The sequence below is a fragment of the Xenopus laevis genome, chromosome 5L, assembly GCF_017654675.1.
Source record: "Xenopus laevis strain J_2021 chromosome 5L, Xenopus_laevis_v10.1, whole genome shotgun sequence".
In the NCBI taxonomy this organism is placed as follows: domain Eukaryota; kingdom Metazoa; phylum Chordata; class Amphibia; order Anura; family Pipidae; genus Xenopus; species Xenopus laevis.
In genome coordinates, this window is record NC_054379.1 from 3,420,005 (window position 1) to 3,442,847 (window position 22,843).

At 40.8% G+C, this 22,843-nt stretch overlaps 1 protein-coding gene across 2 annotated transcripts in view; it reads left to right on the top strand.

The window, feature by feature from the left end:
- The window catches only part of psme4.L (proteasome activator subunit 4 L homeolog), an 88,498-nt gene that overhangs the window by 31,498 nt on the left and 34,157 nt on the right, over positions 1–22,843 (top strand). For both annotated transcript variants that reach the window (XM_041562147.1, NM_001091397.1), the window contains 16 exon segments: positions 343–406; positions 1,236–1,310; positions 1,975–2,097; positions 2,876–2,968; positions 4,180–4,445; positions 7,264–7,450; positions 7,610–7,699; positions 7,797–7,861; positions 9,688–9,838; positions 11,527–11,625; positions 14,538–14,607; positions 19,302–19,369; positions 19,770–19,985; positions 21,313–21,470; positions 21,558–21,653; positions 21,843–21,898. In XM_041562147.1, coding sequence (XP_041418081.1) covers positions 343–406; positions 1,236–1,310; positions 1,975–2,097; positions 2,876–2,968; positions 4,180–4,445; positions 7,264–7,450; positions 7,610–7,699; positions 7,797–7,861; positions 9,688–9,838; positions 11,527–11,625; positions 14,538–14,607; positions 19,302–19,369; positions 19,770–19,985; positions 21,313–21,470; positions 21,558–21,653; positions 21,843–21,898 — 1,877 coding nt within the window.

The following is a 22,843-nucleotide window of genomic DNA, read 5'->3' on the forward strand; positions in this document are numbered from 1 at the left end:
GGGCAATACATGGGAGGGGGAGGGATTTTAGCGCTGAAAGGGTTGAATTCTCCTTTAAAAAACACTTAAATATGTGTCGGACTCTGATATGAATTATTTGTCACTTTGTATTCAATGCTGAAGTCTCTATCTTGGGTAAAACAAGGTATTTAATGTGGCTAATAATGGACACATTTTATTCTTGACATTAGTGCACAAAGCAAACGGCTGCTCACATATCATTGCCACTTGCTGAGACTTTTTTGCACGCACGGTTTATTAAGAAGCGCACACAGCCAAAATGACAGGCACCCTTTCTGGAATACTTGTGACATGTTCTGCTCTTCCTCATTCCATCTCCAGGCTTTGGTTTGATGAATTCTTGACTCTCTGGGTTTCAGTTCAGAATCTTCCACAATGGGAAGGGGTAAGTCGTTTATTTAATGTTTTGGTTAAAAGGTGGATGATGATGTGTGCTTCCAGCTTTACACTCAGTTGTGGAACTAGAGGTTACTGGACCCCACCTATAATTAGCAGGGGTCCCCCCAGACCTTAAGGAAGATGTCTGTATTGTTGCTGCACCTAATATACAGACATTTCATTGTATTTACAACACATGTTATGGGTTAGTGCACCTGCTCAAATGTATGTCTTTTATTATATATGGAGGGAAGCAGCAGTACCTGGGGGAGACTAGTTTTCTCTGTTTACAATCTATTACTTTGGAAATAGAATCCAGAATACATTGGCCTGCGGTTGTGCAGAGAAGTCACACATTTTTTGCATATTGGGAAAAATGTGATTCCGAGCAACTTTCCAAAATACATTCCTTGAAAAATGTCAACGGTTGTAAAGTTATTTGTTGATGTCATTTATTATGGAGACCTGTGTCTGTGTGGCTCTGACTCCAATAACAATGTAGCAGAAGTGACCAACAGATATGGAGCAGGACCAGAGCACCAAAACTAGTGCTTTCAATTGCTGTTATGTTTACAAATTATCTTCACACAATTTAAAGTGTTTTACCGTCCAAGGAACTGTTTTATTATTAGAAGGCAAAAAGCTAACTGGTCAAAAATGCAGTTATATCAGGAGGGCATTATGGGAAATGAGTTTCTGGATAATGGATCCCATGCCTGTAGACGTTGGTTTGTAGTGATGGACTTTTATCTCCAGTGCTGGTTTAAATTGACTTAAATTTAAATGGTTTAAATTGACTTTAAATGGTTTAAATTCTTCATTTGTTCCCTCCCCAGCATTTGGTGAATCTTTTCGCTAGACTGGCAAATGACAACATTGGGTACATTGACTGGGATCCGTATGTACCAAAGGTAAGAGAATTTTATCCCGTTAATAGAACCTCCTTCTGGAATAGTTTTATTTTAATTAAGCTGAAAATCTGACTTTTATGTCCAGAAACCTTTGTTTTCTGGTCCCATTTAGATCAGCCTGAGGTTCATGTCTTTGTTGACGTGTTCCAGTGACACAGGCTGAGCTGCTGATTTAGTTCCATTCTACAGGTTTATAGTTTATGGCCCCCCTCTAATTGTAGTTGCCCATGAAGCATCACTTTGCCACAGTGCGGAAGACTTGCAATGGGCATGGATTTAGAATCAGATCCTTGTATGAAAAGAGCAAGTCATTTCCATTTCACTAAAGGGGTCAAGGGTAGCTGCTGGTGTTATTCAAGGAAAATAGCTTTATCATGCTGAGATGACATTCTATATTTAAACCAGCTGATTAAACCACAGCCACATGTATATTATATTAAGTGAAATGTAAGAGGGGTCGTCTTTCCGAATCCCAGTTCACCAGCAGTGTAGCAGATGATCAGAACCATACCTTTAGTCATTATTTCCCCACTAATAGAACTAGGTTTCCAGAAACAAAAATGTAATTGAATATAGGGCTTCTTGCTTGTCCACGGCATCTTGATGAGCAATGCATGTAGTAGTTACAGATTTCATATTTGTGTTTTACTGTTTTTCTTTCCAGATCTTTACCAGAATCCTGCGGAGCTTAAATCTTCCAGTTGGGAGCAATCAAGTGTTAGTCCCAAGACAACTGGCCAATGCTTATGACATCGGCCATGCGGTGATCTGGATAACTGCCTTGATGGTGAGTGCTGGTGGAATATAACCACAGACCAGAAACCCAGTTCTGCGTGTTTGCTGCAGATCTCCAGTAGAAAGTAATGATAACACAATATGGTTACAGCAAAACCAAAGCCTAAACTTGAATATAACTAGAAATCAGTGATCCCCAACCAGTAGCTCGTGAGTAACATGTTTCTCTCCAACCCCTTGGATGTTGCTCCCAGTGGCCTCAAAGCAGGTGATTATTTTTGAATTCCAGGCTTGGATGCAAGTTTTATTTGTATAAAAACCAGGTGCACTGCCAAACAGAACCTCAATGTAGGTTGACAATCCACATAGGGGCTACTAAATGGCCAATCACAGCACTTATTTGGCACCCCAAGAACATTTTTCATGCCTGTGTTGCTCCCCAACTCCTTTTACTTCTGAATGTTGCTCACAGGTTCAAAAGGTTGGGGATCCCTGCTATAAATGCTGTACTTATTATGACAGCAGAGTAATAATCCTGGCCTTCAAATTTGTCCCCAGAAGCTTGCCATCTTGGATCTTTGTAGTCACGTGTCGATGACACTGCACATGCTCAGTGGGCTCTGGTCGGCGCTTGTAATGTGTATCATTTCTACCCTACTTCTTTTATCTTTCTGCTTTAGTTTTGCTTTAAGTATTTTGTGGATGCTCCAGACTCTGCTTAGTGTTCCTACTGATAACTGGACATTGCAGAATCTCTGCGCACAACATGTAGGAACGATCGATATCAATGGCAGCCTTTGTACAAATGTATTTTTTCTTATTTTCTTAAGGGTGGACCAAGTAAAACTGTCCAGAAGCATTTAACAGGACTGTTCAATAGCATCACTTCTTTTTATCATCCTTCTAACAACGGCAGGTGGTTGGTAAGTATTCTGATACCCAAACGTTTACAATATAACTCTCTCCACATTCTGTCCGTGCCTCGGAGTATTTAGCATGAGCGTGAGTCTCTCAGTGGAACGCTGCTCTGTTTATGGTGCGGCACCTGTTCCAGTGTTCAGGCTTTTCTAGGAAATGTCAGCGCTGGGACTTGCCCTTATAAATCCCTTCCTCTTAAGTCTTTGATCTCCTTACCCACTTTGTACTTGGCTATCAATCTTCAAAATCTGCTTTGTTTTTTTTACGTTAAATCCTTTAAAAATTGCCGCACTCCCCCTAGTCATTATTACACGTATCTGATGATGTCCATGTTCCATAAATTGTATATCCTGATAAGTGTCTGCTCTAAATGTGCTGAGATTAAGGTTGTGAGACGGCAGATGGCTCTTTTTCTTTGTTCCATTACTTATTCATTTGAATTTACAGTTATTGAGTCTAATGATGAGTCTTAAGCTCCCCATAGACGCGACGATTCTTCTTGCCGAACGACCGATTTTAGGGAAGCCCGACCAATTATCGTGTGGTTAGTGGTATTCGAACGATTGTACATCTTACGATTTTTCGGCCGACATCTGTCGGGAAATTGATCGGCCAGGTCAAAAAAATCTTTGTCGGTCCCAGTGCAATCTATCTATGTTTGCAGGGCCAAGCAGCTCCCCTTTGTTTTCCTGGTAAATTGGTCTTTTTAGTTGATGGTCAATTCGTACGATCGTTCTGAGAAGATCGTGGTCTCACGATCAGGATCTGATCTTTTAAAAATCTCAACATCTATGGCCATCTTAACGATGGCTGTTCTGGTAATGCACAGATTTGTCATGTCATAGGGAGGGATTACGGTCATTTTGCAATTCAGCTTGTTTACTAGATGCCTCCTGTATTAACAGGTTTAGAAACCCAAGAGCCAGCGGGAAGTGTTGAAATGTGCTTTTGTTTAGGCCCTGCATTAGTAGGACAAGTTAAATATAGATGTTGTTTGAGCTGCTGGAACATCATTACAGCATCGGCAACCTTGCAGCTATTTTGTAATCAGATTGCAGAATAAGCCTCATGATCCGGCATCGGATGGAAATATCTGCCTTCGCCTGTCTTTAACCTCGGCACGAGTCTCGACCCATGAAATCAATATGTTTGTTTTTTTATTTTTTCTCATGACATTCTGTCCCTTTCAGTATCTTGTGTGTATTTCTTTTTTTAGACAAAGCTCATGAAACTGCTGCAGAGGTTGCCGTGTTGCATTATCCGCCGGCTGCATCGTGAACGTTACAAGAAACCCTCGTGGTTGACTCCGGTACCTGAAAGTCACAGACTTACTGACCAAGATGTGACGGACTTTGTTGAAAGCATTATGCAGCCTGTGCTGTTGGCAATGTTCAGTAAAACTGGAAGCCTGGAGGCGGCCCAGGCCCTGCAGAATCTTGCACTAATGCGCCCTGAGCTAGTAATCCCTCCAGTCCTTGAAAAGTGAGTTGAATTCCACCCGCAGTAGCGAACTGAATGAAGCAACACATTTGTCTTCTTTTCCACTTTGAAAAGCAGATCATTAAATTGTATCCAATCTTTTAATTGCTTTGTCTCTATCGCCTACGTTTGGAATTCTGAATTGCTCATCGCTTCCCCTGGAAGGACGTTCCATGTCTTTATCACTGTGTTTTTTTCCGTTGTCTTCCCTTCATTGTCATGTTGTGTCCCCTGTAAGTAACCAGATTCCACTGTAGGAAATTGATTTCCTCCTTGATATATATGAATATATATGTGAATAATGTCATCATATCGCCTCTCTTCCCACTCTCTTCTTAAAGGAAAACTATACCCCCCCAAACAATGTAGGTCTCTATAAAAAGATATCGCATAAAACAGCTCATATGTAAAACCCTGCTACATGTAAATAAACCATTTTCATAATAATATACTTTTCTAGTAGTATGTGCCATTGGGTAATCATAAATAGAAAATTGCCATTTTAAAAAATAAGGGCCGTCCCCTGGGATCGTAGGATTCACTGTACTCACAAACATACCAACAAACCATACATGTTAGGTCACATGAGCCAATTAACAGACAGAGTTGTGTCTTTTGCTTCCATACTTCTTCCTGTTACAGTTAGAGTTGAAGTATTTCTGGTCAGGTATCTCTTCCTGTTACAGTTAGAGCTGCAGTATTTCTGGTCAGGGGATCTCTTCCTGTTACAGTTAGAGCTGCAGTATTTCTGGTCAGGTGATCTCTTCCTGTTACAGTTAGAGCTGCAGTATTTCTGGTCAGGGGATCTCTTCCTGTTACAGTTAGAGCTGCAGTATTTCTGGTCATGTGATCTCTTCCTGTTACAGTTAGAGCTGCAGTATTTCTGGTCAGGTGATCTCTTCCTGTTACAGCTGCAGTATTTCTGGTCAGGTGATCTCTTCCTGTTACAGCTGCAGTATTTCTGGTCAGATGATCTCTTCCTGTTACAGTTAGAGCTGCAGTATTTCTGGTCAGGTGATCTCTTCCTGTTTCAGTTAGAGCTGCAGTATTTCTGGTCAGGTGATCTCTGAGGCAGCACACAGACCATCACGAAATGGTGGCTCAAGGCAAGAGATGTAAAAGGGCAATATTAACTTAAATATATATACCAGTTTGGTAAGATTCTTTAATATGCCACTTAATATGATATGAACTATCTGTTGCTTAAGTGTTCATTTTTCGGGTATAGTTTTCCTTTAACTATACATATTCAAGTATTGGAACCTTGCCTGATATTCTTTCCAAAGAGAATTTTCTAGACAGCAGGCTGTCCAATGACTCCATTGACTTGTTTGCCTGGCATCTATTTATTATAATACAGCCCTCAAGATATGGGGCTGTATTACCACAAACTCTTGTCATGCAACAGCATGAAATTCTGTAGGATCCTACAAATTATAAAGTTGGCTGTACAATATAAGATCTGCTAGTTAGGTGAGGTCGCCAAACAAGTCGATATTTCACCCAACATCAGGCTGCCGGATGGGTCTGTCGGAGGGCAGATAAACTGCCAAATTGGTCTAAAGGGCCTGAATTGGCAGATTAAATCTGATTTATATGGCTACCTTAAAGGTGGCCATAGACGCACAGATACTATTGTATGAAACTCATTTTCAGACGATATTCGGTTCGTGTATGGTGGGAAAAGAGCCGGCCTGATATTGGCAGAAGACTTGGATACCGGTCGGCTCGTCGATTGGGCTTTACTGACAATTTTGATCGGACACTTTTTGAAGGGACCCAAACATGGGCCATTGTTAGTGCTGAATGGTCAGATACAGGTAGGATTCTATTGTTTCTATATGTCTATCTGACTATTCAGCTCTACACGTGTGTATTGAAACGAATAATCTTTTTTGGAAATATCTTTTTCAAGAAAGATTGTAATTGCTACGTCTATGGCCACCTTAACCCCTACAGCTGTAATGTGAATGGGATCAGATAAAGTTGGATGTAGTCTTTTGCTTAAGGTGGCCATAGACTTAACAATTATTTATTTTTGGAAAAGAAAAAAAGAGCTGAATTGTCAGATAAACATATAGAAACTAGGGATGCACCGAATCCAGGATTCAGTCTTTTTCAGCAGGATTCGAATTCGGCTGAATCCTTGTGCCTGGCCGAACCGAATCCTAATTTGCATATGTAACTTAGGGGCAGGTAGGGAAATCACTTAACATTTTGTCACAAAAGAAGAATTTTTTCCACTTTCTCCGTTTCAGACCCTAATTTGCATATGCAAATTAGGATTCTGATTTGGTTCGGTGTTTGATCGACTCTTTCACCAAGGTTTCCGGTATTCGGCCAAATCCCAAATAGTGGATATGGTGCATCCCTAATAGAAACAACAGAATTCTACCTGTATCTGATAATTCAGCACTAACAATGGCCGATGTTTGGGTCCCTTCAGAGGCACCCGACCAAAATTTTCCATCCAGCCCGATCGACGAGCCGTACACGCAGTGAATATTGTGGGAAAATTTGTTTCGTACGATATTATCTCTGCGTCTATGGCCTCCTTTATGTGTCTACATCCGATGAAAAAAAAGTATTTCCGACATCACCAGATTTCAACTTGTCAGATGAAAGGGCAACTAAATTGTGTCCTTTACTATAGTGTGCCCGTTTGAGGGGTTCAGTGCAGTTTCTACTAAATCACTTGGTTTTGTTGGAAAAGAAGCTTTGTTAGTTATTTGTCCTTGGAAATGGCTCACATAAATCTTATTAATGTGTTGGAATGATGAATGTCTAGTAATGGCGTCTCTATTGCTTTCCTCATGTTTAGAACATACCCAGCTTTGGAAACTCTAACTGAGCCTCACCAGCTTACAGCAACATTGAGCTGTGTGATTGGAGTGGCCCGCAGCTTGGTGTCTGGCGGAAGGTGGTTCCCAGAAGGTCCAACACACATGCTACCTCTGCTAATGAGAGCACTTCCCGGTGTGGATCCAAACGATTTCAGCAAATGCATGGTGAGTTGGGAATGACCTGCCGTTGGATTCATATCATTGGCAGTGTAATGAAAGTTATATGTATTGTTAGTGTGAGGCTGTTATATGAACTGCCCGTGTATTGGGAAAGTAATATCTTATTAAATGTCATGTAATTGTCTGTGTTTTGTTCCACTTCAGATCACATTCCAGTTTATTGCAACTTTTTCCACGTTGGTGCCTTTAGTAGATTGTTCATCTTTACTGCAAGAGAGAAACGATCTTTCAGAGGTAAGATGGCAGGTCCAGCAATGTCAGGCTACCTCTGTATCATTTGTCTTTATATTCCTTTTCTGTTCTGATGATTCTTTTCTATGTGAATATGTAGGTGGAGAGGGAGCTGTGCTCTGCTACCGCTGAATTTGAAGACTTTGTGCTCCAGTTCATGGACAGGTATTTTATACACATTGGATAATGGATGCTGTACTCAAGCACCTCTATACTGTATGAGACCTGTTATCCAGAATGCTTGGGACCTGGTGTTTTCCAGAAAAGGGATCTTTCCATAATTTTGATCTCCAGACCTCAAGGAGCAGATTTATTAAGGGTTGAATTGAAAATTCAAATTTGACTAAGGAATCAAACTGTGCCGGTTGAGCTCTCCCCGCCTTCCACCTTCAAATGCCGGTTTCTGACTTCTGGGTTTGTCTTTAATAGATGCTGCGCCTGCTTGCCCTGCCCCTTTTGTGATGTCATGGGCGGGTCGTCGCAGGTCTATAAAAGGAACCTGGAAGTGCGGGTGCAGTACAAGGGAGGGCGGGTTAGGGTCGGCCGCACATCACTAATACTCTGGCCCTTGAAGAATTTGAATTTGACTATTTATTTGCCACCTATAACCTGCCTAAATCCAGTATAAAGTCAATATGAGAGGTCCGGTGACCAATTTGGAGATGTTTGTAGCCTTCCTGATGTTTGTAGCCTTTTTAAGAGAAAAAACTCGAATCGAGTTTGGCCGAATTTGAATCGATTTTGATTTAGAGTTTTCGGTTCGTTAAAATTTGTCTAAGTTTTGACATATAAGATTTTTTTAAATAAAATCCCCCCCAATCAAATTTCGAGTAAAATCAAATTAATGTCAGTTAAAAAAAAAATTCTACCCTTGATAAATCTGCTTAAAAAAGTGTGTTAAAAAATTATTTAAACATGAATTAAACCCAATAGTTTTGCCATAAGGCTGGGATCAAGTACATGGCACTGTTTAAAGGGATACTGTCATGGGAAAAAACATTTTTTCAAAACGAATCAGTTAATAGTGTTGCTCCAGCAGAATTCTGCACTGAAATCCATTTCTCAAATGAGCAAACAGATTTTGAAATCTGACATGGGGCTAGACAAATTGTCAATTTCCCAGCTGCCCCTGGTCATGTGACTTGTGCTCTGATAAACTTCAGTCACTCTTTACTGCTGTACTGCAAGTTGGAGTGATATCACCCCCTCCCTCCCCCCCCCAGCAGCCTAACCACAGAACAATGGGAAGGTAACCAGATAGCAGCTCCTTAACACAAGATAACAGCTGCCTGGTAGATCTAAGAACAACACTCAATAGTAAAAATCCAGGTCCCACTGAGACACATTGTTACATTGAGAAGGAAAAACAGCAGCCTGCCAGAAAGCATTTCTCTCCTAAAGTGCAGGCACAAGTCACATGACCAGGAACAGCTGGGAAATTGACAAAATGTCTAGCCCCATGTCAGATTTCAATACTGAATATAAAAAAATCTGTTTGCTCTTTTGAGAAATGGATTTCAGTGCAGAATTCTGCTGGAGTAACACTATTAACTGATGCGTTTAAAAAAAACAAAAAAAAAACATGTTTTCCGATGACAGGATCCCTTTAATTATTACAGAGAGAAAGTAAATCATTTTTGAAAACTGTAATTCATTGATTAAAATTGAATCAATGGGAGACGTCCATCCCGGAATTGAAATCGTTCTGGATAACAGGTTTTCTGGATAACCGATCCCATACTTTCACTGTTCACGGCCATGTTCAGACTTGTAGATATCGGCTGTTACACACTAGTGTTAATGGCAGTCCCTAGTATGTGTAACAATTTGCATCTGTTTCATGGGATCATATTCTGTAGGGAATGTGTGTGTTTATTAATGTGTGTGTGTGTATAAAATTACTAACTGCAAATGTAAGATGGCTGCATTCTAATATTTATTCTGATATTTATAATAATTTCAGGTTGATTTTGGTTCTGTTTGGTTTGCAGATGCTTTGCCCTCATAGAGAGCAGTGCCCTTGAGCAAACACGAGAAGAGACGGAGACCGAGAAGATGACCCATTTGGAGAGTCTAGTAGAGCTAGGCCTGTCTTCTACCTTCAGTACAATCCTCACACAGTGTTCCAAGGAGATATTTAAGGTACTGGCACGGTCATTAGTCAGTGCCTGGCTGTGGGTTTATGAAAATTGAAGCAAATATGAACCGTACAGCAGTAGCAGCTTCAGTAATATCATGGGCTTTATGTAGACCAGCTTAAAGGAGAACTAAAGCCTAACTAAAGAAGTAGGTGGAAATGTTGTACATGATGTTTTGTGCTTCTGTACCAGCCCAAGGCAACCACAGCCCTTTAGCAGTAAAGATCTGTGTCTCCAAAGATGCCCCAGTAGCTCCCCATCTTCTTTTCTGCTGATTCACTGATTCACATGCTCTGTGCTGCTCTCACTTACTGAGCTTAGGGACCCACTCACAATATACAGTACACATAGAATAGAAATGTCACAATATAAGGCTGATTAGTAATTAATACACATAATTACTACATGGCAGCACAGAAACCAGTGCAATTAGCATCAGAATTGAATAATCAGCAAACCTGTAGCATCATCTTATATTACAGCCAGGGAAGCTCATTTTCTGCTGCTGGATAATTAGTGACGAGCCCTAAGCTTAGCTTCTCAACAGCCAATCAGAGCCCACTGAGCATGTGAGTGTCACAGACACTTTCCAAGATGGTGACCCCCTGTGACAAGTTTGAAGTCCTGGATCATTGCTGCTATTGACAAGCTCAAACTTTAGCCTCGTGCAATAAGTTCACTATATAAAATACGACATTTTTAGCCACATTTTTAGGGTTTAGTTCTCCTTTAAATACCAAACACAAAATATATTTGACGCCAGGGAAACCAGGATAGAATACCCCAGACAGTGCAGTTTATTAAAAATCAACCATCTTTTCTCAAGATATTTGGCAGTGGCCTCCTGTATGTTCTTTAGCTAAAGTTTTGATACTCCGGAGTAAATTACTGACTGGGAATGCTTTACAATCATCACTACCAAAGAAATCCAAAACTCAAATGTTATTCTGAATTGACAAAACAGAAGCAACTACAAATGTGTTTGATTTGGCACTGAACTATCTGCATCGCTTAGTAGATTGTGGTCTAGTACAAGTGTTTCCCCTGTTACTGGCTCAGCTTGCACTTTTATCCATTCTTGCACACTCATTGGCTCAGGCGACACCCGTGATTAATTATATTGTTGTTTCTTTCACAATAAATTGTGTTTAGGTTCTGCTAAATAAAAAAGAGAATGGTCTGAGTGAGATTTTCTTGTGCTCACCTTTTTATAATAAACCTTTTATTTGGTGCTTGTCAAATTAGAATTGCCATGTGTGAATAATATGGGAGATAGGGGGCAGCCTTGCCTGGGAGTAGGGTTGGCACCTTTTATGGAAAAAAAATACCGGCCTTCTTGTATATTAATCTGTTTTCCCTTTTTATACCATTGGGCTCAACCATCATTTTTACTGGCCAGGCCGGTAAAATACTGGCCAGGTGGAAACCCTACCTGGGAGGTTAGTTCTATTCCCTGTAACAACGTAATTTTGGGGTAAAGCTGTTCTACAATCTAGTGTTCTGACCAAGAAGGCCATTTTTGTCACGAAAGTGTCTATAGCAGATTTTCATTATTAGATCTATTTTGTGTAAATGCAGTTGTGAGAGTTCACATTTACAGCGGGATTATTAATGGTTGACATAAATTCTAACAAGTGCAGGGATTTAGTTTCATCTTGCAGAATCAATTGATGAATCTTGTTTATATTTCAGGTTGCCCTGGAGAAGGTTTTCAACTTTGCAGTTTCCAATATATTTGAAACGCGAGTGTCGGGCAGAATGGTTGCCGACTTGTGCCGGGCTGCTGTCAAGGTGCAAATATTTTCACGTCTACTGATGCGAAACAATGTTTCTGTGCTAATGAATTCCGTGGTAACTGCCAGTGCTGAGAGTTTGCATTGCTACGTTGCACTCACAGACGCTTTGTCTATGGGGTTATTTACTAAAATCTGAATTTATCTCATACTATTAATACAAAAAGCTCCAGCAAACTTCCCTGCTCGATTTTAGCTTATTTATTAATAAAGAAATCTATTTAATCGGATCACGAATAAATCAATAACATCGAGCGTAAACCCGAATCATATGAATTTGAATTGATATGAATTCAATTTATTTTCATGTTTTTGCCCTTAAACTCCGAAAAGGTTGGATTTTCGGGTTAAACCCAGCACAGACCATGATAATGTCAATTTGAAATAGGTGCCTCTCCCATTGACTTATACTGGACCTCGACAGGTCTGACATGGCGGATTTTCAGATTCGGACTTTTGCAGCTTTGGGGTATAATAAATAGGGATACACCAAATCCACTATTTGTATTCGCCTGAATCCTCTGTGAAAGATTTGGCCTAATACCAAACCGAATCCTAATTTACATATGCAAATTAGGGGCAAGAAAGGGAAAAGTGGAACAAATTCTTCTTTTGTAACGAAAAGTCACATGATTTCCCTACCCGCCCATAATTTACATATGCAAATTAGGATTCGGCCAGGCACAAGGATTCGGCCGAATCTGAATCCTGCTGAAAAAGGCCGAATCCTGGATTCGGTGCATCCCTAATAATAATAAATTTTTTCCACTGTGTTAACTACATGTGTAAAGTAGATACATTGGGGCAAATTCACTAAGATTCGAAGTTGCGCCAGGCGCAACTTCGCCGCACTTCGCCAGGCGTAGTTTCGCCAGCGCTCCGCAAATTCACTAAAATCCGAAGTTGCGCTCGGGTAGCGTAAGGTTGCGAAGTTGCGCTAGCGTTGATTCGCTATGTAAAGCGAAGTTACACTAGCTAATTTGCATACAGCGCCAAATTCAAATTACAATGGAGGAATACGTATCAGCACTACAAATGCCTAGAAAACCTTCAAAACATCAAATAAAATGTTTATTTTGCCCTACACATGTGCCCACTGTCTAGTTAAGTTGCCATGAGTCAGGAAATGTAGGGGGGAGGAAGGGGAGCCCCAAAAAAAAAATTTCGATCTTTTTCAGTCTATCACCCATCATGTAGAAAACACGCCAGCGTTTTTTTGGGACTTAGAAAAAAAATTGACTTTTTTTGAAACAATCCCTATCTACTCTATTGCGCTTCGCCAGGTCTGAGGTGGCGAAGGAAGTCTAGCGTAAAAGGTAGCGTTCAGTACACTGCGCAAGTTAGTGAATTTGCGTAGTTACGTCGCTAGCGAAACTTCGCCAGGTGTAAGGGTGCGAAGTAACACTAGCGAAACTACGCCAGCGTTCGTTAGTGAATTTGCGCAGTAACGAAAATGCCAAACGCTAGCGAATTAACGCTAGCGTTTGGCGCTTAGTGAATTTGCCCCATTGTGTAGATCCTACTTAAAGGGCAATGAAAACGAGATTCAATGGGGGGAGGATCAAAAGTGGATCTAGTTGTTAAAGGGGCACTTCACCTTGAAGTTAACTGTTAGTATGTTATAGAATGGCTAATTATAAGCAATGTTTCAATTGGTCTTCATTTTTTCTTTTCTATAGTTTTTTTAATTATTTGCCTTCTTCTTTTGACTTATTTCAGCTTTCAAATGGGGGTCACTGACCCTATCTAAAAACAAATGCTCTGTAAGGCCAGACGTGGTGTTTTTACGTTGTGTTTTTAAAAAAGTTCCGTCTGGCGTTAATACTCAGAAATTGCACTTCCACTAAAACTAATGGAAACCGCACTATGGCAATTCTTACAGGGCGCTTGCAAGCTGAAATCCGCCACGGGACGCCAGTATTGGCGTTTTTTAGCAGAAACGCCAATACATCAAGAAATTATCAAATCGATAGACTCTATGGGATTTGCAAACTTTACGCAAATACGCAGCGTATTTTAAATATGGCGTCCAAATTGTTTTGCGAGATAAATGACCCATATACGTTTTTAGGGCTGGTGACGTAATTACGTTGTGTATTGTCGATCATTCCTGCTCCATTTTGCATGTAAATAGTTTTTCTATTTCCAGCCAGTGGAATTATGGGGAATGAGAACAATGAGAAGTGCGTGTTGGGAAAAGAAACCTACGCGCTGAAAAATGCATGTTGATGGTCGCGTGTGGTTTCAGTGGCGTATATATACACCCGACGGAGCTTTTTTTATTTTTTAAAACGCCAAGTCTGGTCTTGCTACAAATGTATTGTTATTGTTACTTTTTATTCCTCATCTTTCTATTCAGGCCTCTCCTATTCATATTCCAGTCTCTTATTCAAATCAGTGCATGGTTGCTAGGGGAATTTGGACCCCAGCAACCAGATGGCTGAAATTACAAACTGGAGAGCTGCTGAATAAAAAGCTAAATACGTCAAAAACCACAAATAATAAAAAATGAAAACCAATTACAAATTGTCTCAGAATATCCCTCTCTATATCACACTAACAGTTAATTAAAGGTGAACAAACCCCTTTAACTTGGCACCACTTGGTTTACATTTCATCTCAGAGCCTCCATTTTTTTTTTTTTAACATTTTCCGTTGAGTTCCATTCATGCACAGGCTTCTAGTAAAGTCCCAAATAAATACTGTAGTACACATGTGCCCTGGGGACATGAAGAAAGACGTCACAATGCGGGGTCACCCCCCTCCCCCCAGTGAATCTTTACATAAAGTCGTATATAATTATTGGGGGTGCATTTAAGAAAACAAAGGCTTAGATTCTAGAAATGAGTTCAGTGCTTGTGTTACATTGCTGTGTGTTTAATTGTATCTTTTATAAAAACAATATTTCAGTGTTGCCCTGTGGAATCTTTGAAGCTCTTTCTGCCTCATTGCTGCAATGTTATATCTCACCTCACTATTAGTAAGTTCCAAAGGTTTCTTTTTCTCTGATATTTTCTGATTATTGTGCTGCCTTCATTGTGCCCGTGGCCCTTGTGTCTGATCCAGTTTCCCTCCTGTCCATTGATTTGTGCGACATTATATTTCATGGGCTCTCATGTACCTGTCTATTCGCTGTTGTTATGAGTATATTGTGCTGTTTTGTGTGTGTCTTTGTAGTTACAAGGTTTCGGCCAATGGCACACGGGTCAATATCTCTGCCGATTTGCTGTTTGTGACTGACAGACAGACAGACGTTTCTGCAGCACAATGTGCCGTGTCTGTAGGCAGACATTGAGAGAAGCAGTGGATGATTCCAGCAGAGACAACAACCCGTGTACCATTGGCTTTATGCTTCTCAGTCTGTATCACTGTGGGGACATGTCTGTACTCCTATATTTTCTAATGTGGCTGTTTCTTTTAAACATATTTTTTTAATGAACAATTGTGTATCATCAACTTCTTATTGTTGGTCCAGTGGATGTTCTGTTTTATTCCCACTCCTGCTTCCCCTTCAAATACAATTAGGTCTATAAAGCTTCGGACAGAGACACATTTTTTTCTAATTTTGGTTCTGTACATGACCACAATGAAGTTTAAATGAAACAACTCAGATGCAGTTGAACTGCAGACTTTCAGCTTTAATTCAGTGGGTTGAACAAAAAGATTGTATGAAAATGTGACAAACTAAAGCCTTTTTTTAACACAATCCCTTCATTTCAGGGGCTCAAAACTAATTGGGCAATTGAGTCAAAGTCTATTTCATGGGCAGGTGGGGCAATTCCTTGGTTATGTCATTATCAATGAAGCAGATAAAAGCCCTGGAGTTGATTTGAGGGGGGGGGGTGTATGTGGAACAGACAACATGAGGACAAAGGAGCTCTCCATGCAGGTGAAACAAGTCGTCTTTAAGCTGCAAAAACAGAAAAAAACAAAAAAATCTCCAGTTTGGTACATGGTGAGAAAGAAAGAAATCACTGGTGAACTCAGCAACACAAAAAGACCTGGACGTCCACGGAAGACAACAGTGGTGGATGATCTCAGAATCATTTCCATGGGGAAGAGAAAGCCCTTCACAAGAGCCAAACAAGTGAAGAACAGTCTCCAGGAGGTAGAGTCTCCATATCCAAGTCTGCCATAAAGAGAAGACTGTATGAAAGTAAATACAGAGGGGGCACTGCAAGGTACAAGCCACTCATAAGCATCAACAATACAAAGGCTAAATTGGACTTTGCTAAAGAAACAAGTCAGCACAGTTGTGGAAAAACATTGTGTGGACAGATGAAGCCAAGATGAAGCCAAGATGAAGCTCTAGCAGAATGATGACAAGAGTAAAAAAGTGTGGAGAAGGCTTGGGAAGAGCTGATGATCCAAAGCATAGCACAGTTGTGTATAAAACATTTGGGGGGCAGTGTGATGGCTTGGGGTGCATGGCTGCCAGTGGGACACTAGTGTTTATCCATCATGTGACACAGAAGCACAAGAATGAATTGTGAGCTCTTCAGAGACACTGTCTGCTCAAATCCAGCTAAATGCACTCACATTGATTGGGAGGCGTCTCATAATGAGCCAAAACATAGAGCCAAAGCAACCCAGGAGTTTATTAAAGCAAAGAAGTGGAATATTGAGCTGATGTGAAGCCAATTGAGCTGCATTTCACTTGTTGAAGACTAAACGTGGGACAGAAAGGCCACAAACAAAGAGCAAGTGAAAGAAGCGGCTGCAGTAAAGACCTGGCAGAGCATTAAACAGGAGCAAACCCACAATCTGCTGATGTCCATGAGTCCAACACTTCAGCCTGTCATTGCAGCAAAGGATTTTCTACCAACTATTAGACATGAACATTTCATTTCACTTTTTTCATTTGTCCAATGACTTTTGAGCCCCTGAAATGAAGTGATTGTGTGAAAAAAAGGCTTTAGTTCGTCACATTTTTATACAATCTTTTTGTTCAACCCACTGAATTAAAGCTGAAAGTCTCCTCCCCATTACCACCCTTGTCTCAAGCTTAATAGATATGAAAGAAATGATTTACTTAAAGGAATATGGCCTTTCCATAATATATAGCTTTCTGGATATTGTTTTTTTTTTAAATAATTTCCCATACCTGAGACACCATTCTAGGCAAGAAAATATTATTTCATTGAACATTTTTTTAGAGCCGTCATTTTCTGTTAAATTTTGGAACCTCTGTTGTGAGGGCAGGTAAAAAAAAAACATGTTTACAGTTTATAATTCTAAGATAATTGAGACATATTGGCAATAATGAGTGTCATGTACTGGAATTGATAGGATTGTTTCTGTCTCACATTCTCCAATTCGATCACTATTGTTGGTTCTTTGCTCCTCGCAGTTAACTCAGGCCTGGGCACCATGGCCAAATATTCATAGAAGAAAGCGATATTGCCATGTTACTACAGGTATAGGATCTGTTATCTGGAAACCTGTTATGCAGAAAGCTCCGAATTAAGGAATGGCTCCCATAGACTCCTTTTATCCAAATAATCCAAATTTTCAAAGCTGATTTCCCATTTTCTGTGTAATAATAAAACAGTCGCTTATACTTGATCCCAACTAAGATATAATTAATCCTTATTGGAAGCAAAACCAGCCTATTGGGTTTATTTCATGTTTATATGATTTTCTAGTAGACTTAAGGTATGAAGATCCAAATTACAGAAATATCTATTATCTGGAAAACCCCAGGTCCCAAGCATTCTGGATAACAGGTCCCATACCTGTAATAATAAAACAGTCGCTTGTACTTGATCCCAACTAAAATATAATTAATCCTTATTGGAGGCAAAACCAGCCTATTGGCTTTATTTCATGTTTATATGATTTTCTAGTAGACTTAAGGTATGAAGATCCAAATTACAGAAAGATCAGTTATCTGGAAAACCGAGCATTCTAGATAACTGTCCCATACCTGTATAAGAATCCATGCAGTTTTGCTAAAACTGTGACATTTTCATCTTTCTGCCCAAAAATGTTCCCATGCCGCCCCCAGCCCAGACGTATCGGCTCTTATAATAAGGGGGGTCGGCAGATAAAGAAGCCACACTGCTGACAAGGGCTTTGCAGTCCTTCCATAGAGTGAAACTGTATATTAGAAATAAGAGCAAATTGCACAGCGCTCTATAGAAATAGAAATCATGTCAATGTTATGTCCCTTTAAATCAACGTGAATTTAGTTGCGGCAAAGCTGTCATTCAGCAGATGATTCTCCTGCTTTGTTTTTCTGATGAGTCTCAGTCCTTCTGTCTATAGGTGTAAGTGTAAATCATGCCTCATTATTGAATAAAAAGAACAGTATAATAGATGTATAAATAGAATCAAAGCTGCACCCATATGTACATCGGAGAAAGCTGTGAGAGTTGGGAAGAAGCATAAGATACACGTAACTATGGGAGATTACTATCAAAGGAGAACTAAAGCCTAACTAAAGAAGTAGGTAGAAATGTTGTACATGATGTTTGTGCTTCTGTACCAGCCCAAGGCAACCACAGCCCTTTAGCAGTAAAGTTCTGTGTCTCCAAAGATGCCCCAGTAGCTCCCCATCTTCTTTTCTGCTGATTCACTGATTCACATGCTCTGTGCTGCTGTCACTTACTGAGCTTAGGGACCCACTCACAATATACAGTACACATAGAATAGAAATGTCACAATATAAGGCTGATTAGTAATTAATACACATAATTACAACATGGCAGCACAGAAACCAGTGCAATTAGCATCAGAATTGAATAATCAGCAAACCTGTAGCATCAGCTTATATTACAGCCAGGGAAGCTCATTTTCTGCTGGATAATTAGTGACGAGCCCTAAGCTTAGCTTCTCAACAGCCAATCAGAGCCCACTGAGCATGTGAGTGTCACAGACACTTTCCAAGATGGTGACCCCCTGTGACAAGTTTGAAGTCCTGGATCATTGCTGCTATTGACAAGCTCAAACTTTAGCCTCCTGCAATAAGTTCACTATATAAAATAGGACATTTTTAGCCACATTAATTTTTAGGGTTTAGTTCTCCTTTAATGGACCAGGAATACCATTGCCATCATTTCTCTCGATCTTTTCCAATCTCCCAGTAATCACTTTCGCTTGCCCAGCACCAATCACATGCCACTATAGTAAAATTCGATATTGATGCACTATAGTTGGACATCGTCAAAGGATCCCTGGGAGATCAGTAAAGATGGAGCCCTTTATGGAGACTGGAGGTTACATTAGACATGTTTGAGGGAAACCAATAGGATGAGCTTATTCAATGCAAGCTAATATTAGGTTTAAATAATGTCAGCTGTGTATTGGGCAGTTTCAGAGGGGATTTGTACTAATGTTCTGCTCCATTGTGGGGAACTCTGTGATGTACTTTGTGGTTCCTTTTGTGTCGTGGCACTTGTTTCCCATCTTTGTCCATAATGTGTCCTGCCATTCTACTTTGTGGCCCCCAGGAATCTCGCTGTACCCTAATATAATTGTCATTTCTGGCAGCGCACTCCATTCAGCCTGTACGAGAGCACAAAGCTAAATGTTCGCCCAATACAGAGCTGCTTCCCGTGTTTCCCCCCTGACAGACACTTCACTAACATGTTGAAAATGAGGCTCAAAGAGTGAGTTTTGTGCATCTGATTCTTAAGTTATTGACAAATGTCTGGCTTTCTCCTGTTCTCCCAGATGATGATGTGATGAACGATGAAGAACTGGATAAAGAGCTGCTCTGGAAGCTGCAGCTCTTGTCTGAGGTAAAGAATCTAAGGCTGCAGATGAGACTCCCGCTTTAGGGCAGTGGCACCCGGGCTCTTAAATTGAACCTTATTCCTGGTTTCATGCTCTGCCCAAGATGGAGCCAACCCTACGAGCTGCTGGATCCTTTATGTTGTTATTTCTTTACTTCCCACATAGTCGAGAGCAGCCCTTGACTAAACCTGAAATCAGACATAGTGGGCTCTCTAGCAATTCCAGATAGACTCATTTGTTTCTGATTGTGTACCTGTTGTGTGAGATCAGTGTTGAAAAGGTTCATTCCTTGAGAGAAAGTCTTTAGAGCAATTGCTGTCTCCCAGATACTGATGTGGTGTCTCTTGGATACTGATGTGGTGTCTCTCGGATACTGATGTGGTGTCTCCGTTCATTTGCCCCTAGATAACAAGAGTTGATGGGGAGAAGCTGCTCCCCTACAAAGAGCAACTTGTACAGATTCTCCATCGGACGCTGCACTTCACTTGCAAACAGGGTTACACTTTGTCCTGCAACCTTCTGCACCATCTGCTGCGCTCCAGCACCCTCATCTACCCCACAGAATACTGCAGTGTGCCCGGGGGCTTTGATAAGCCGCTCTCTGACTACTTTCCCATCAAGGTATGTTAAAGCTCTACTGAAGGTGTTCTGTCCAAATTACGCCTGGCATTGGCATCATTTAGGGCAGGTAAGGAAGTCAGAGGAGACCCTGTTTTGCCTAAACAAATGGAATAGTAGGATTTAGCCACCCCTGAAGAAGGCCATTTCAATCTGTTTTTAGTTTCCAGTGAACTATTGGTTGGACACTTGGAAGGACTGGTCAATGTATGGCCACATTTAAGGTGGTGGCACACGTGAAGATTCAGAGGAGATTAGTCTCCCAACGACAAATCTTCTCTTCTTTGGGCAACTAATCTCCCCAAATGCCTTCCTGCCGGCAAGAATACGAATCACCAGCAGGATGCCATACATTTTCCAAAGTCGCGCCGCAAGGAAACTTCGGGTGTCTTCAGAAATCAAAGTGATTTGAATGCCATCCCGCCAGTGATTCGTATTGTTGCCGGTAGGAGGGCATTTAGAGGAGATTAGTCGCTCCGAATCTTCACCCCACCCTTAGAGTAGATGTAATTCCAAGAAGGGGCGATTGATTAGGAGATCATTATAACATAGGTTTGGTTTTACTGAATGGTAAAATAAGTATTAGTTTATGTCACAAGACTAGTAATGGAAAGTTAACGCAGATCAGATAATTAGTATATAAAACTGCTGTATACCTGCTAGGAATGCACCAAATCCACTATTTTGGATTCGGCTGAACCCCTGAAACCGTTGCGAAAGATTCGGCCGAACACCGGACCGAATCCTGCAAATTAGGGGTGGGAAGGGGAAAACATTTTTTACTTCCTTGTTTTGTGACGTCACACAATTTCCCTCCCCGCCCCTAATTTGCATATGCAAATTTCGGATTCGGTTTGGCCTGCCAGAAGGATCTGTCCGAATCTGAATCCTGCTGAAAAAGGCCGAATCCTGTACTGAATCCTGGATTTGGTGCATCCCGAATACCTGCTGATGCAGTTGTGTCTCCAAACAAGGTCAGTGGAGAAGAGTAGTCCGTTGACTAAACTTATAGTAGCCCAGCAAGTGGGAATGCCAAAGAGAAAATTGTACTTAATAGTAGATGCTGTCTCAGAGACATTATAGGAAATCTATATTCTGTAAAAAAGGGACAAAGAATCAAGTCCAAGATAGGAACCATAATACTGTGCTGCCACCGATAAAGTTGTGTTGGGCCATTATACTGAAGCTTGGAGTTGCAAGTAGTAGTGAGATGTCTCTGCAGTCTGAGGTGTAGGAGATGGAAGGACGTTGGTTCTGAGCAGCCTGTGCACAGGCATTTTGTTAGATAAGAGTTTTCAGCTGCTGTTTTCAACAGAATTTATCTGTCTAGGACTGGGGAAAACCAGGAGATTTGTGGAACCTAAATATCAAGTGGCACGTTCCCTCAGCGGAAGAGATGGACTTTGCGTATTATCTGCTGGATACTTTTCTGCGGCCAGAACTACAGAAGCTGGACCTGTACTCAAGCGGAGAGCTTGAAATGAGCAGGTCATTATCTCTTGCTAGACAATCGTAATGCTCCCTGACTCCGCTTGTGCTCAATTGTCTCATGTTTCTGTCTCCTCTAAATTGAAGGGATGAAGTTCAGCAGTGTCTGGCCATCGTCCACAATTGTTTGACTGGCTCAGGGAATCTTCTGCCCCCATTGCACGGGGAAAGAGTAACTCACTTGTAAGTACATTTAATAACTTGTGTCTGTATTGTTTGTATAGATGAGATTCTCATGTTTGTATAATTGCCATTTATTCTGATTAATATTCTTCAGTATGAACATATCCTAATTTGGGGGGTGATGTTGAGATTATTCATTAGATGATGAGCACAGGGTTGTACTGAAAGCACTTGTCCTTCTTTGTGTAGGGTTACGAGCATGGTGTCTTTGAATGAGACAAAACTTTTTACTGGGATCGACCATGGTAAGTCTCTTATGAATCAACGATGATTATTATGGAAGAATTGTAATTCTGGAGAAGTTTAGTTGGCAAACTCCATGGCTAGGATGGAGGAAAACCACTTTGCACATTACCACTTTTGTTAATTAGGGATGAACTGAATCCAGGATTCAGTTTGGAATTCTGCCTTTTTCAGCAGGATTTGGCTGAATCCTTCTGCCGGGCCGAATCGAATCCGAATTTGCATATGCAAATTAGGATTTGGATTTGGTTCGGTATTCGGCCAAATCTTTCGCAAAGGATTCGGGGGTTCAGCCGAATCCAAATTATTGGATTTGGGGCATCCCAATTGTTAATTATAAGTTTGTGTTGTTTTACATAATCATATTTTAAGCTTTGTGTCCCAGAAGATTCAGACGACTCCTTATTTAAAGAGATAACATCTTTCAAACTATCATTTTGTCTCTGCATGTGCTTCATAGTTTCACCATAAAAAATATTTTCCCAAAAATGTTTACATTACCTATCTGATCCCCCTCCCGTCCCCATGTTCTTCTATGATTGGGCTGCCATATTTGTGCAGCAGAAGTCCATTGGTGTTAGGAATTCTAACCAACAGTTTGAGAAGGAACGGTTATCAACTTAAGGTCATGTTTATATTGAAACACTGGGGCTCATTTATCAATTACTGGGCAAATTTGCCCATGGGCAGTTAGCTATAGCAGCCAATCAGTGATTAGCTTTTTGAAGCGAGCTGCAAGTAGAACAATGAATGCAGCAATTTGATTGGGTGCCATGGGTTACTGCCCATGGGCAAATTTGCCCAGTGTTGATAAATGACCCCCACTGTGTTGTAATGGAGTGGTTGTAAGAATTATGGATGCACCGAATACAGGATTCCGTATGGGATTCGGCCTCTTCCAGCAGGATTCGGCTGAATCCTTGTGTGTTGCTGAACTGAATCCGCAT